The sequence below is a fragment of the Tamandua tetradactyla genome, chromosome 6, assembly GCF_023851605.1.
Source record: "Tamandua tetradactyla isolate mTamTet1 chromosome 6, mTamTet1.pri, whole genome shotgun sequence".
Taxonomy (NCBI): Eukaryota; Metazoa; Chordata; class Mammalia; order Pilosa; family Myrmecophagidae; genus Tamandua; species Tamandua tetradactyla.
In genome coordinates this window covers 22,533,077-22,548,548 of record NC_135332.1, presented here as the reverse complement: position 1 = coordinate 22,548,548, position 15,472 = coordinate 22,533,077, and the positions used below count along the sequence as shown (strand labels likewise).

Genomic DNA, 15,472 nt, shown 5'->3' with positions numbered 1-15,472 from the left:
TAAAGAAAAAATCATGAATTTATTTAAAGAACTTTCAAGATAGTTGGTGGCCTTGAAGTGAAGTTTCCAGTTTTGATTCTACCTTCGTTATACCCCAGTGCCTTCTGACTTACCTGTGAGAGGCTGGGTGTCCTCCTCCTGAACTATGGTCTCCACCTCAGGACCATATACTTCCTCAGCTGTTGGATAGTACTTTTTGTCCTCATGCAACACCACCTCCATGCCAGGGTGATCATCATCATGATCTCCTATGTCATCATCATCATCATCGTCATCCATCTGAAAGCAAGTGAGGGCAGGAGGCTTTAAGAGGCAGTTTTCCTGCTCAATGACTACCAACCACAGTTATATAAGAGCACTGACTTCACATGCCTGACAGCTTCTTCTCCTGCATGATCCTTCATTCTTACGCCATGATTATAAACCATTCTCTTGATTCAAACTAGCCTCTTCCTAAATGTGGGCCATCACATCAAGAGATTGAGAAAGTCTTCTTGACCAAAATGGGGGAAGAGAGAAATGAGACAAAGTTTCAATGGCTGAGAGATTTCAAACAGATTCGAGAGGTTATTCTGGAGGTTATTCTTATACATTATATAGATATCCTTTTTAGTTTATGGTGTATTCGAGTGGCTAGAGGGAAGTACCTGAAATTGCTGAGCTGTGTTCCAGCAGCCTAGTTCTTGAAGACGACTGTATAAAGGCGTAACGTTTACAATGTGACTGTGTGATTGTGAAGACCTTGTGTCTGATGCTCTTTGTAACCAGGGTATGGATAGATGAGTAAAAAAAAAAATGGATAAAAATAAATAAATAATAGGGGAGGAAAAGAGTAAAATAAATTGGGTAGATGGAAACACTAGTTGCCAATAAGAGGAAGGGGTAAGGTGTATGGGATGTATGAGTTTTTTTTTTTTCTGTAGTGATGCAAATGTTCTAAAAAATGATCATGGTGATGAATACACAACTATGTGATAACACTGAGCCATTAATTGTGCACCATGAATAGAAAGTACATATGAAGATTTTTCAATAAAAAAATTAAACAAAAATTAACTCAAAATGGATCAAAGACCTAAACATTAGATCTAAGACCATCAAACTTTTAGAAGAAAATGTAGGAAAATATCTTATAAATCTTACAATAGGAGGCAGTTTACTAGATTTTATACCCAAAGCACGAGCATTGACGAAAGAAATAAGTAAATGGGAACTCCTCAAAATTAAATACTTTTGTGCAGCAAAGAACTTTGTCAAAAAAGTAAAAAGGCAGCCTACACAATGGGAGACAATATTTGGAAACAATATAACAGATAAAGGCCTAGTATCCAGAATATATAAAGTGATTGTTCAACTCAACAACAAAAAAACAAACAACCCAATTACAAAACGGGCATAAGACATAACACACTTCTCAGAAGAGGAAATAGAAAGGGCCAAAAGGCACATGAAAAGATGCTCAACTTCCCTGGTGATTAGGAAAATGAAAATCAAAACCACAATGAGATATCATCTCACACCCAGCAGAATGGCCATTATCAATAAAACAGGAAACAAGTGCTGGAGAGGATGTGGAGAAAGAGGCATACTTATCCACTGTTGGTGGGAATGTCAAATGGAACTGCTATGGAAGGCAGTTTGGCGGTTACTCAGGAAGCTAAGTATAGAATTGCTATATGACCCAGCAATAACATTGCTAAGTATCTACTCAGAGCACATGAGGGCAGGGACACAAATGGACATTTGCACACCAATGTTTACAGCAGCATTATTTACAATTCCCAAGAGATGGAAACAGCCCAGATGTCCACCAACAGATGAGTAGCTAAACAAGCTGTGGTATACACATACAATGGAATATTATACAGCTGCAAGACAGAATAAAGTTATGAAGCATGTAACAACATGGATGGACCTTGAGGACATATGCTCAGTGAGATTAGCCAGAAACAATAGGACAAATAATGTATGGTCTCACTGATATGAACTAACATTAGTGAATTAATGTAGAGAATTTCAGCTAAGAACAGAAACCATCAGGAGACAGAAATAGAGTAGATATTGGGTAATTGGAGCTGAAGGTATACAGATTATGCAACAGGACTGATTGTAAAAATTCAGAAACAGAATAGCACAATATGACCTAACTGTAATACAACAATGTTAGTACACTGAATAAAGCTGAATGTGAGAATGATAGAGGGAGGAGGGCTGGGGGCACAAATGAAATCAGAAGGAAAGATATACGATAAAGACTGCAATGGTATAATCTAGGAATGCCTAGAGTGTACAATGATAGTGACTAAATGTGCAAATTAAAAAACGTTTTTGCATGAGGAAGAACAAAGAATGTCAATACTGCAGGGTACTGAAAACAGATGGTAGCTCATATTTAAAACTTTAACTTATGTGTAAGACTAAAGCAAAAAAATGTTTATTTGGTACAAAATTTATAATTTGACTAGTGCATTTCCTAATATAACTTATGTGGATGGTTTAATTGAATGCCATAAGTACATGGAACCTTGACTAGGGCATGAGATTTTGTAGGTTCATCTAGAGTGATGTCCTGATAAATTCCAGAGTGATTTGAACAGTAAATAAAAAAGTATCTGCATTCCCTTGGGGGAATGGCGAGAAAGGGGAAAATTCAACTTCCCCATGTGGAGAATTCCTGGTATTCTCACAAGCAGTGGGGACAACCACAGCAATAGGCCAAGCCCTCAATCTTGGGGTTTGTTCATACGAAACTTATCCCCACAAAGGATAGGCTAAGCCTACTTAAAATTAGGCCTAAGAGTCACCCCCAGAGAACCTCTTTTGTTACTCAGATGTGGCCTCTCTCTCTCAGCTAACACGACAAGCAAACTCACTGCCCTCTCCCTCTCTATGTGGGACATGACTCCCAGGGGTGTAAACCTTCTTGGCAACATGGGATAGAAATCCTAGAATGAGCTGAGACTCAGCATCAACGAAATGAGAAAACCTTCTCGACCAAAAGGGGGAAGAGAGAAATGAGACAAAATAAAGTGTCAATGGCTGAGAGGTTTCAGAGTTAAGAGGTCATCCTGGAGGTTATTCTTATGCATTATATAGATATCACCTTTTTAGTTAAGGTATACCGGAGAGGCTAGAGGGAAGTGCCTGAAAATGTAGAACCGTGTTTCACTAGCCATGTTTCTTGAAGATGATTATAGAATGATACAGCTTTCACAATGCGACTGTGTGATTGTGGAAACCTTGTATCTGATGCTCCTTTTATCTATGGTATGGAGAGATGAGTAAAACATATGGATTAAAAATAAATAAGTAATAGGGGGAACAAATGTTAAAATAAATTCATTAGATTGAAATGCTAGTGATCAATGAAAGGGCGTGATAAGGGATATAGAAAAAAATAGGGGAAACAAAGGCTAAATTATATTGGGTAGATGGAAATACTAGCAATCAATGAAAGGAGGGGTAAGAGATATGGTATGTATTAGTTTTTTTCTTTTTCATTTTTATTTCTTTTTCTGAACTGATGCAAACATTCTAAGAAATTACCATGGTGATAAATATACAACTATGTGATAACATTGTGAGTTACTGATTATATACCAAGAATGGAATGATCATATGGTAAGAATGTTTGTGTTTGTATGTTGTTATGTTTAAAAAATAATAATAAACAAAGAACCCAATTTAAAAATGGGCCGAAGTCTTGAATAGATATTTCTTCAGTGAAGATATACAAATGACCAACAAGCACATGAAAAGATGTTCAACATCATTAGCCATTAGGGAAGTGCAAATCACAACCACAGTAAGATAACACTTTTCATTCATTAGAATGGCTATAATCAAAGTAAAACAAAAGAACAAATCTTAGGACATTGCTGGTGGGAAAGTAAATGGTGCAGCCACTGTGGGAAAATTATTTGGTGGTTCCTCAATAATTAAACACAGAATTTCTGTATGACCTAGAATTCAACTCTTAGGCATATCCCAAGAGACATGAAAATATATATCCACATCAAAACTTGTGCACAAATGTTCATCACAGCACTATCCCCAAACCGGATCACTTATGAAAATTTATAATGAGATAAAGTCAGCTTCTCAAGTCAGTGAGCAAAAGGTGACTTTTAAATAAGTTATGCTGGATTAACTAAATAGCTCTATGAAAAAGATAAGATTGGATCCATTCCTTGTATCATAGCACAAAATAAACATGAAACGTAGATCTAAACGTGAGCCACCAGGCACAAGTGTATCAAGATTAGAGAAAAGAAATGATGTATCACAGCACTTTTTTATGGGAAAAACAACAACTCCGAAGGACAGAAAATATATAAAAACTGGGAACAAGCCCTCACCTTTAGAGTTTTCATCAAGATGCATAGAACAGTTTTTTTAAAAAAATGGCTTTGTAACCTGCTTTCTCCTAATTCATGGATAACTAGAAAATAGGCAAGTGGAAAAAGAAAATCAACCATACATATATTTATACCCTATATATATTTTTTCTTAATTGAGGTAAAATTTTACCCTATTCTTTTTGGTGACCAAGTGGTCTACCACATACCAAACTTATTTAACGAATCTCCTATTTCCTAACATAGAGATTGTTTCTAATTTCTAGCACTACAAATGTCACGTCCCTGCAATAAAACCTTTATTTGTACATACAGCTTTGTCAACATCATTGATTAGCTCTTCGGGATAAATTCCCAGAAGAAAAGATGCTGGGCCAAAAAGTATACAGACTTCAAGGCTCTGATATGTATTGCCATATAATGAGGCAGAAATGCTTCAAAGGGGAATCACACAGGTAGCAAACAAGAATACACAACACATTCTGGAGTGGGACAAGAAGCCACATGGTCCAGTTGTAAGTCATTCATTCAATAAATATTTCATAAGAACAACCTACCTAGTGTCAAGCCCTTTTCTGGGTACTGTTCTATAATTTCTCGTACTTTAGGGACTCTGTTAAGATGAGTTCTTTTTTTTTTTTTAGGATTAAAAATGGACAGAGTGGTTTATTTTGCAGCAAGAAGAAAAAATCAGGTGGTGGATGGCAATTGATGGAACAGGAGGACGCTCAGCAACATTTGCTCTTCCAGCCTGTCACGCCTCCTCTACTGCCAATATCTACATTTTCACTGTTGGGCTCTTTTACCGGGATCTTTCGAAGGATATCTTCAGCTAATGTGAGGAATGCCTTCTCGATGTTTATATATGCTTTTGCACTAGTCTCAAAAAATCTAATACCATGCTCCCTTGCAATCTGTTCTCCTTTTCCTTTAGGTACAACTCTTTTATCATCCATATCACACTTGTTTCCTAGTAACATTCTTTCCACATCTTCATTGGCATGCTCATCTATGTTTCTAAGCCATTTACTGATGTTTTCAAAACTTTTACCATTTGTGATGTCATATACTAGCATGATACCCATAGCTCCTCTGTAGCAGGAGGTTGTGATGGTGTGGAATCGCTCCTGGTCTGCCGTATCCCATATCTGTAGCTTGATCATCTTTCCTTGTAATTCAACTGTTTTGATCTTAAAGTTTATTCCTTGGTTCAAGAAGGCCAATGAAGTTCAGGGTCTCTCCCTCAAGTGAAAACGCACATGGCAAACACAGTCAGGGCTTCTCTCTCTCTTTTTTTTTTTCTTTTAGTATCTTTTTATTATAAAGCTCAGTATACCCTCAAAACATACTCTTCATAAACATCGAACATCAGAAACACTTCATATTAAATTAGGTTGCATGAATAATACAGAAGTCATGAATTTAAATTATGGCTCGTATTCAGAGAAAATGGTAGTGTTTTAGCTTTTAAATAACAATGTTATTTTATTTCTAGAAGCTGAAGTTATTAAGTTGTAAATTGTTCTAGTTTGCTAGCTGCCAGAATGCAATATACCAGAAACAGAATGGCTTTTAAAAGGGGTAATTTAATGAGTTGCTAGTTTACAGTTCTAAGGCCGAGAAAATTTCCCAATTAAAACAAGTCTATAGAAATGTCCAATCAAAGGCATCCAGGGAAAGATACCTTGGTTCAAGAAGGCCAATGAAGTTCAGGGTTTCTCTCTCAAGTGAGACAGCACATGGCAAACACAGTCAGGACTTCTCTCTTGGCTGGAAGGTCACATGGCAAATATGGCATCATCTGCTAGCTTTCTCTCCTGGCTTCCTATTTCATGAAGCTTCCCAGGAGGCGTTTTCCTTCTTCATCTCCAAAGGTCGCTGGCTTGTGGACTCTCTGCTTCATGGTGCTGCAGCATTCTCTGCTCTCTCCGAATCTCTCATTGTCCAAAATATTTCCTCTTTTATAGGACTCCAATAAACCAATCAAGTCCCACCCAAATGGGTGGAGACATGTCATCCCCTAATCTAGTTTAACAACCACTCTTGACCAAATCACATCATCCAGGGAGATGATCTGATTACAGTTTCAAACATAAAGTATTGAATAGGGATTATTCTATCTTTATGAAATGAGATTTATATTAAAACATGGCTTTTCTTAGGGGGCATGCTTCCTTTCAAACCAGCACATTCCACCCTCTGGTCCCTAAAAAACATGTTTTTCCCATATATAAAATACATTCATTCCATAACAACATTAGAAACCTTAAACATTTCAGTAGCAATACATATGAAGTACAAAATTAGAGACAGTATAAAATCTCATCACGTCAGTTACAGGCATGGTCTGCCCTAGGGCAAAATTCTCTCTATTTGCTCTGGACCTTTGAAAACTCATAACAAGTTATTTGCTGCCAAAATACAAAGGAGGAACATTCAAAGGATACATATACACATTTCCATAGGGAGGAAGGAACATAGGGATCACCAGACCCATACAGTTTCAAAAACCTGCAGGGCAAAGTTCATTAGATTTTGAAGTCTGAGAGTCATTTATCCTCGGGCTTCTGAAAGCAGCAGTCCCACCCTTTCCAAGGGCCTACACAGAGGCCTGCCTCTCTCTGAATACAACCTTGGGGGACATTAGGGAGACCACCTTTTTCTCAACTCCACCCTCTCCAAGCATCTGGGCTGCACCCAGGCTCTCTGCCATCTCCGGGGCATACATTCAACCCCTCCATGTGGTAGCAGCCAGGTTCTCCCCAAACCCCAAGGAACGTGCCTCACTCTCTCCAAGGCCTGAGGCGGCATGACTCTTCCACTGCAAAGAGGTGGAAGGCCCATCCTCTGCCTTTGGGGCAAACTCACCCTCTCCATGGGCTTGGGTGGGTCCACTCTCCTAGCCAAAGGCTTCTTGACTTCAGACCTCAGCCTCCATGGTTTTGCCTCTGAAGCTATTTTTCCTCTAATGTGTCCCTTCTCTGAAACCCTCAGTCCAGACTGGCAGTGGCTCTGTTTATACAGGTCCCACAGCACTCTCGTTGGCTTTCTATGCAGTAATGTTGGATCATGCCCATCAGACATAAGGAGTTTCCACAAATCCTTCCTGGATAACTCCATGTTCGATCCTGACTTTCTCTGAAATGGCTGGTTGGTTCCACATTTGTTTAAATCCACACACAGGGCACTATACTCTGGGGTCTCCCTTCCTGGAGGCCCAGAATTTTCCAGAACTTCAATTTCTGGTTTCTTTGTACCCAAGAGTTCAGTTTTCAGCTTATCTCTTTCCTGTCACATTTCACTATAAGCTGCAAGGAGAAACCAGGCTGCACTTTCGACATTTAATTTGGAGATCTCCTCTGCTAAATATCCAAGTTCATGGCTTTTACAATCTGCCTTCCAGCCAAAGCCACTAGTCAATTTTGCCAGATTATCTGCCATTTTAAAACAAGGGTCGCCTTCCTTCCAGTCTCTAATAACATGGGCCTCATCTCTGTCTAAGGCCTCATCAGAGATATCTTCAGAGTCTACATTTCTACCAACAGTCTCTTCAAAACATTCAAGGCCTTCTCTATTCAGCTTCTCACAACTTCTCCGGATTCTTCCCTTTATCCATTTAAAAAGCTCTTCCAACATGTTTGGTATTTGTGAACTGTAGCAGCAGCACCCCCCCTCCGGTACCAAAATCTGTTCTAGTTTGCTAGCTGCCAGAAATGGAATGGCTTTTTAAAAGGGGGAATTTAATGAGTTGTTAGTTTATAGTTCTAAGGCTGAGAAAATGTCCCAATCAAAGCAAGTCTATAGGAGTGTCCAATCAAAGGCCCCCAGGGAAAGAAACCTTGGTTTAAGAAGGCCAGTGAAGTTCAGGGTTTCTCTCTCAAGTGAGAAGGCACGTGGTAAACACAGTCAGGGCTTCTCTCTCAGCTGAAAGGGCACATGGCAAATATGGCATCATCTGCTAGCTTTCTCTCCTGGCTTCCAGTTTCATGAAGCTCCCCAGGAGGTGTTTTCCTTCTTCAAAGGTTGCTGGCTGGTGGACTCTGCTTCATAGTGTTGCTCTCTCTGAATCTCAGGGCTTCTCTCTTAGCTGAAAGGGCACATGGTGAGTATGGCGTCATCTGCTAGCTTTCTCTCCCGGCTTCCAGTTTCATGAAGCTCCCCGGGAGGCGCTCTCCTTCTTCATCTCCAAAGGTCACTGGCTAGTGGACTCTCTGCTTCATGGTGCTGCAGCATTCTCTGCTCTCTCTGAGTCTCCAAGAGGAGTTCTTTAAGGGCAAGAAGTGTGTGCTATTCACGTGTTCTTAGCATCTGGCATGGCATCTGCCAAATAGCAGGCACTGCTAAATGAATAGATTCTTTCTACATATTCCTGTCCCTACTGAATATTTCCAATAACATGGCACTCATTCACAAGACATGCAGGTATGTAAAAGACTGGATGAGATCCCCACGGGAGTGCATGTAGACAGAGAAGAAGTATAAGGGTTGGAGTACTAGGGTTTTGCTTTGATGGTGCCACCCTTTATTCCCAGTTCCCCAGTCAAGGCCTTCTAAGATCTGGCCCTTCCTCCTCTGCGTCACTCCCAGAGCTCTCCTCCAGGGACTGCTTTAGGCAATCTGGAGAAACCATGATCCCTGGACACATGACCACTAGGAACAAGCTCACTGCACTCCTTCTCTCTGGGATGTCCTTTCTTCTTTGTCTCCACTGTCAACATTCCATGTATCTCTCTACTGTTATAAACATCAAAAAACTCCAAACAAACGAAAAAACAAACCTAAGAATCTTACTAAGAGGCTGGAGGAAGACTCATGCTATTGGAAGAAGCACAGACTGGTACAGCCATTCTGAAGAGTAATCCAGCAGCAAATAGTCAAACTAAGCATATGCAAATTAAGTAAAAATACATACAATCCTATGATTCTGTGACCAGCAATTCTGCTCCTAGCAATACATTCCAAAGAAATTTTTACATGGCGCGTAAAGGGACACAGAGTGTTCACTGTGGTGTTATTTGTGGTGAGGGAAGGCTGGTGGGAGATAACGTATATGACCATCGCTAAGAGAGTGATGCTCACTAGGGAGAACTGAGCAGCAGTTAGACGCCACCGACTAGACACATATACGGCAACAGGGATGGACCCTAAAACCACAATGCTGATGACAAAAAGTGAAAGGCAGAGTAACGCAGATAACACACCACCACTTAAGCTAAAAATACATGCACACAAGATAGACACATTTTGCTAGTCAAACAAATAAGAAGAAACATATACATTAGAATGATTACTATTATGGCAGCAGATTATGGGAGCGAGATAAAAAGAGTAAATCAATCAAACAAAAGAGGAACCTTACACAACCAATAATTCTGAGAAGCATAAACCAAAGAGAAAACAAATATGCACACATCAACTACCCGTTCTTCATTTCGAATTCATATGTCACTCCTTCTGATGGCTTTCCTGGTCATCCCAGCCAGGAATGATCCCCTCCTTACAAGTTATTACTATGGCACTAAGTTAATATCACTTCAGTAGCTCTTATCCTTCCCTGCTTCATATCATAAATATCTGTATAGTTCTCCATGTCTCCCTGCAAGCAGGATGTTCCTTTAGGGACAGAGCTTTGGCTCTCTGCATGAGGACTCCTCGCACATAGCTTGTGTTCTATAAATACTTACTCAGTGAATAAATTCTTGGACTTTATTTAGCCTGGCAGGCATATCTGTTAGGATCACCTGAATTCAGATTCCATCATCCAATATTAGCCTTATGTCATATGCAAATTTAAAAACATCCCTTTTTTTTTTTTTGACACTATTTTTTTTTGTTAATTAAAAAAAGAATTAACAAAACAATTAGAAATCATTCCAATCTACATGTACAATCAGTAATTCTTAATAACATCACATAGTTGCATATTCATCATTTCTTAGTACATTTGCATCGATTTAGAAAAAGAAATAAAAAGACAACAGAATAAGAATTAAAACAATAATAGAAAGAAAAAAAAACAAAAACAAAAAACCTATACCTCACATGCAGCTTCATTCAGTGTTTTAACATAATTGCATTACAATTGGGTAGTATTGTGCTGTCCATTTCAAAACATCCCTTCTTTATCTTCACCCAAGCCACTGATAAAAAGGTTGAAAAGCATAAGACCAAGCACAGATACCTGCGCTTGTTGATTAAGCGGTAACCCATTAATCAATACTTTTTGGGTCCCATTGTTAAATCAGAGGCGAACCCATGTTCTTTCCAAAAGGACATCGTGAATTACAACAGTTACTTTGGGAAGGAGAGTATAGTAGAATAACTATTCTATCTATGTTTTTTCAATGAGAATATTTTCATGAATTATTTGTACAGCCAAAATTAACTTTTTACAATAATATTTTTTAAAAAGTAAAGAAATTGATTTATAAAAAAATATCAGCAAAAGACTCTTCAAATGCCTTGGTCAAATTAAAATACATCATGGCCACAGCATGGCCTATGTCTCAATCAAGTGATCCTATAATTTTACCATGGAGGCTTATCATGCTTACTAGTTTGTAGTTTCTGAAAAGCAGCACTTTATCTTCATTTTTGAAAATAGAGTCAAGAGTTGCCTCATTCATCTTGATATTCTCACAAGCAGTGTGGACAACCAAAGCTATAGGCTGAGCCCCAAGTCTTGGGGTTTGTTCATATGAAATTTAACCCCACAAAGGATAGGTCAAGCCTACTTAAAATTAGGCCTAAGAGTCACCCCCAAGAGAACCTCTTTTGTTGCTCAGATGTGGCCTCTCTCTCCAGTCAACACAACAAGCAAACTCATCACCCTCCCCCTGTCCATGTGAGATATGATTCCCACGGATGTGGACCTTCCTGGCAACATGGGACAGAAATCTTAGAATGAGCTGAGACTCAGCATCAAGGGATTGAGAAAAACCCTAGAATGAGCTGAGACTCACCATCAAGGGATTGAGAAAACCTTCTAAACCAAAAGGGGGAAGAGGGAAATGAGACAAAGCGTCAATGGCTGAGAGATTCCAAACAGAGTCGAGAGGTTATCCTGGAAGTTATTCTTATGCATTAAGTACATATTACTTTGTTATTCAAGATGTAATGGAGAGGCTGGAGGGAACTGTCTGAAAATGCAGAGCTGTGTTCCAGTAGCCATGCTTCTTGAAGATGATTGTATAATGATATAGCTTTCACAATGTGACTATGAGATTGTGAAAACCTTGTGTCTGATGCTCCTTTTATCTACCTTGTCAACAGATGAGTAGAACACATGGAATAAAAATAAATAATAGGGGGAACAAATGCTAAAATAAATTTAGCTTGAAATGCTAGTGATCAATGAAAGGGAGAGGTAAGGGGTATGGTATTATAAATTTTTTTCCTGTTTTCGTTTTATTTCTTTTTCTGAGTAGATGCAAATGTTCCAAGAAATGATCATGAGGATGAATATGCAACTATGTGATGATATTATGAATTACTTATTATATACGTAGAACAAAATGATCAAAATAGGAATGCTTGCGTTTGTTTGGTGTTTTTTGGTATTTAAAAAATAAAAATAAAAAAATTATAAAAGAAAAAAAAAACAGTTGCCTCATTCAATTTCTGGCACTGTAGTGACTCCCCAGTTTCTTTCTTTTTTGGCATGGGCAGGCTCTGGGAATCAAACCCAGGTCTCCAGCTCGGCAGGCAAGGACTCTTGATGCTGAGCCACTGTTGCACTGCCCTCCCTAGTTTCTTAAAAATTACCACAGTGGCTGGCAACTCAGCTCTGTAAGGTACCCCACAAGTCCCCAAGGATACACTTCATTAGGGCCTATAGGCCCAAACGTACCTTTAACTGCAAGATCCTCTTTTTTTTTCTTTCGTTCTATGCATGCACAGATTCTTATCTTTTTAATAGTTTTATTGAGAAATACCCACACATATACAGTCCAACCGTATTACACAATCAATGGCTCACAATATCATCACATAGTTTTGTATTCATCACCATGATCATTTTTAGAACATTTAAGATGCTCTCTTTTAATCTCACTTATATTGTTTCAATTTTCTTTTTCCACATTTATTTTTCTCCTTTTTTGAGGGATATCTTCCCTGATGGAGAAGACACATGGCAGTTAGTGCTTTTGTTCTGCTGCCCCTGTTAATACACCTTCATCATTAAGCAATGGACCTATATAGTCCTTGTTCATCTTGTTCTGAACATCACTAAAACATAACTGCCACTTTTGGTGTCTTTTGCAAATCTCAGACCATAATGGAATTCATCCTCCAGTGCCCTCCTGTTGGGAAGGGGTGTGGGGGTGTCACAGGAATCTTTGATCTGGCCTTGGACATGTGCCTTCCCTTTCTATTCTTTTTATGTGTTTTTTAAAACCTTAGTTTAGGAGAGAGCTCCCAATTTAGTTACGTTTGGAAAAGTGACTAGCTTTTTAAAATTATTTATTTAAATTATATTCAAGATGGTCAAAAGATACTTTAGGTAAATGGAAAAAAAGTTTCTACCAGGTAAACTAATGCTCAGAGCACAGGACCACTTTGTCAGTGAAATTATCTTTTATTTCCTCCTGGAACTTTAGTAGCTAAACTTTCTTGGGAGTGATATAAGACCTTAATAAATCATGTTATAAAAAGAGCAATGTTAGAGACGTACACAGGGCACTATGAGAGCATAGAGGATTCAGTGTTTCCTTGCTTTTTAATAAAAGAGATTGAAAAAAGTAAAATATTTCTGTTACCTCATCAAGATCCTTGGTCTCTCTGCCCAATTCATCATCATCTTCATCAGAATCAAGCTCTGGTCCAATATAATTCCCAAACTCATCATATAAGTCTGTATCCATGATGCTAAAATTCAAGCAGAGAAGAGGTACAGATTCTGGCAAGGTAATAAAGCTCTCAATATGGCTCCACCCAATCCACCTTTACAGCCTTATGGCTGACCATATCCCTTCCCACACCTCCTCTCCAGTTACATTAACTTATTAACTGCTCCCCACAAAGCCCTGTAATTTCCCATGCTCTCTATTCATTATTTCTGTTTACATGCTCCTCTCCTACTTTTTTTAATGCTAAAGAAAAATTTTATCTTAAAATAATTTAGAACTAACAAATACGTTCAAAGAACAGTACATATAACTTTTCCTACATTATTTGAGAATGAGTTGCCAGAACAATGCTTCTTCATCCCCTAATACGTTATGCCGGAGTTGGCAAATCTAGCCTACCACCTGTTTTCATGTGCTCCACAAGAATGCTTTTCACATTAAAAAAAATTTTTCTTTTAATGTTTATTGTGCTAAGATATATGCAACATAAAATTTCCCACTTTAACCACTTTCAACTATACAATTCAGTATTAATTATAATCACATTCTTGTACTACCATCACCACCATCTATTACTGAAACTTTTCTATCACTCCAAATAAAAACTCTGTACCCATTAAGCATTAACTCCCCATTTCCCACTTCTATTCCAGAACTTATAATCAGCTTTGTCTCTATGAATTTCCATATTCTAGTTAGTTCACATAAGTGAAATCATACAGTATTTATCCTTTTGTGTCTGGCTTATTTCACCCAACACAATGTATTCAAGGTTTATCCATGTTGTACCAAATATCAGAACTTCATTCCTTTTTATAATTGAGCAATATTCTATCATATATATACCACACTTTATCCATTCATCTGTTGATAGCTTTTTACTTATTTAAATGATTGACAAAATTAAAAGAATAGTGTGTGGTACATGAAAATCAATGAGAGGAAATTCAAAATTTATGTCTATAAATAAATTAACACAGTCACATGCAGTCATTTATATTGTCTTAGGCTGCTTTACACTACAACAACAGAGTTGAATAGTTGCAACTGAGACTATATGATCCACAAAGCCTAAAATAAGTACTTTCTGATCATTAACCAAAAAAGTTTGCTAACCCCCTTGCTTTAGTGTATGATTCCTACAAACAAGGATATTCTCCTGTATAACCACACTACAACCACCAAAATAAAAAACAAAAAAAAATTAGTTTTGGCACATTACTACTATTTAATTCATAGGACTCCATTTAAGTTTCACATATTTCCAATAACATCCTGCACAGCAATGGATCTGATCCAGGATCACATGTTGAATTTAGTTGCGATGCCACTATTATTTCAAGCTGGAACAAGTTCCTCAGTCTTTCCTTGACCTTCATGATCATGACACTGATAGGATTACTGGCCAGTGATTTTGTAAAATGTCCCTTAATTTGGGTTTGTTGATGATTTCTCGTAACTAGATTTAGTTTATGAATCTTTGGCAGGAACACCACAGAAGTAATACCATGTTCTCCTCCGTACATTTTGTCAAGTGGCACATGATTTCAAATGGCCCCTTTAGAGGTGATGTTAACTGACTAAGGTGGTGCCGGTCAGGTTTTTCTATCGTAAAATGACTAGTTTTCCATTTGTTATTAATAAGTATTTTGTGGCTTTTTTCCACGTCAATTACTGAAATTCTATTCAAAGTGACAGTTCAAATGCCCTCCTTATAGTGAGTCAATTTTTCACTTTCCTACACTGCTACAGCACTTTGCACCTTTATCAGCATTTAATTCTGCTAACTAGTCTCACTGAGAACTCTAAACTTTCTCCACATCCTCTCCAGCACTTGTCATTTTCTGTTTTGTTGATAATGGCCATTCTGGTGGGTGTGAGATGATATCTCATTGTGGTTTTGATTTGCATTTCTCTAATGGCCAGGGACGTTGAGCATCTCTTCATGTGCCTTTTGGCCATTTGTATTTCCTCTTCTGAGAAGTGTCTGTTCAAGTCTTTTTTCATAAAATTTACAAGTAATAGACAACACAGAAGAGCATTTTTAACAGGGCTCTGGAATTGGAAGATCTAGACTCAAATCTTGACTTTGTCACTTAAAAACTGAGTGACTTCAGATAAGTTACTTCACCTCTCCAAACCTGCTTTCTCAACTGGAAAATGGAGTGAATAATTCCCACTGTGTAGTGCTGTGAGGATTAAACAAAACAGTTTGCACACAGAATTCAGCACAGTTATCATTATTTCTGGACATTCTTGAATATG

The 15,472-nt window shown here is 38.1% G+C and overlaps 1 protein-coding gene and 1 pseudogene across 1 annotated transcript in view; both read right to left on the bottom strand.

Moving 5' to 3' along the window:
* EFTUD2 (elongation factor Tu GTP binding domain containing 2) overlaps positions 1-15,472 on the bottom strand; it is a 53,537-nt gene that overhangs the window by 36,696 nt on the left and 1,369 nt on the right. Inside the window, exons 2-3 of the mRNA XM_077164126.1 lie at positions 13,118-13,226; positions 114-279 (exon numbers count right to left, since the gene is read on the bottom strand). Of these exons, the coding sequence (XP_077020241.1) occupies positions 114-279; positions 13,118-13,222 (271 nt within the window). The 5' untranslated portion in view covers positions 13,223-13,226. The remainder of the gene's footprint in view (positions 1-113; positions 280-13,117; positions 13,227-15,472) is intronic.
* LOC143685607 (ras-related protein Rab-10 pseudogene) lies at positions 4,980-5,581 on the bottom strand (annotated as a pseudogene).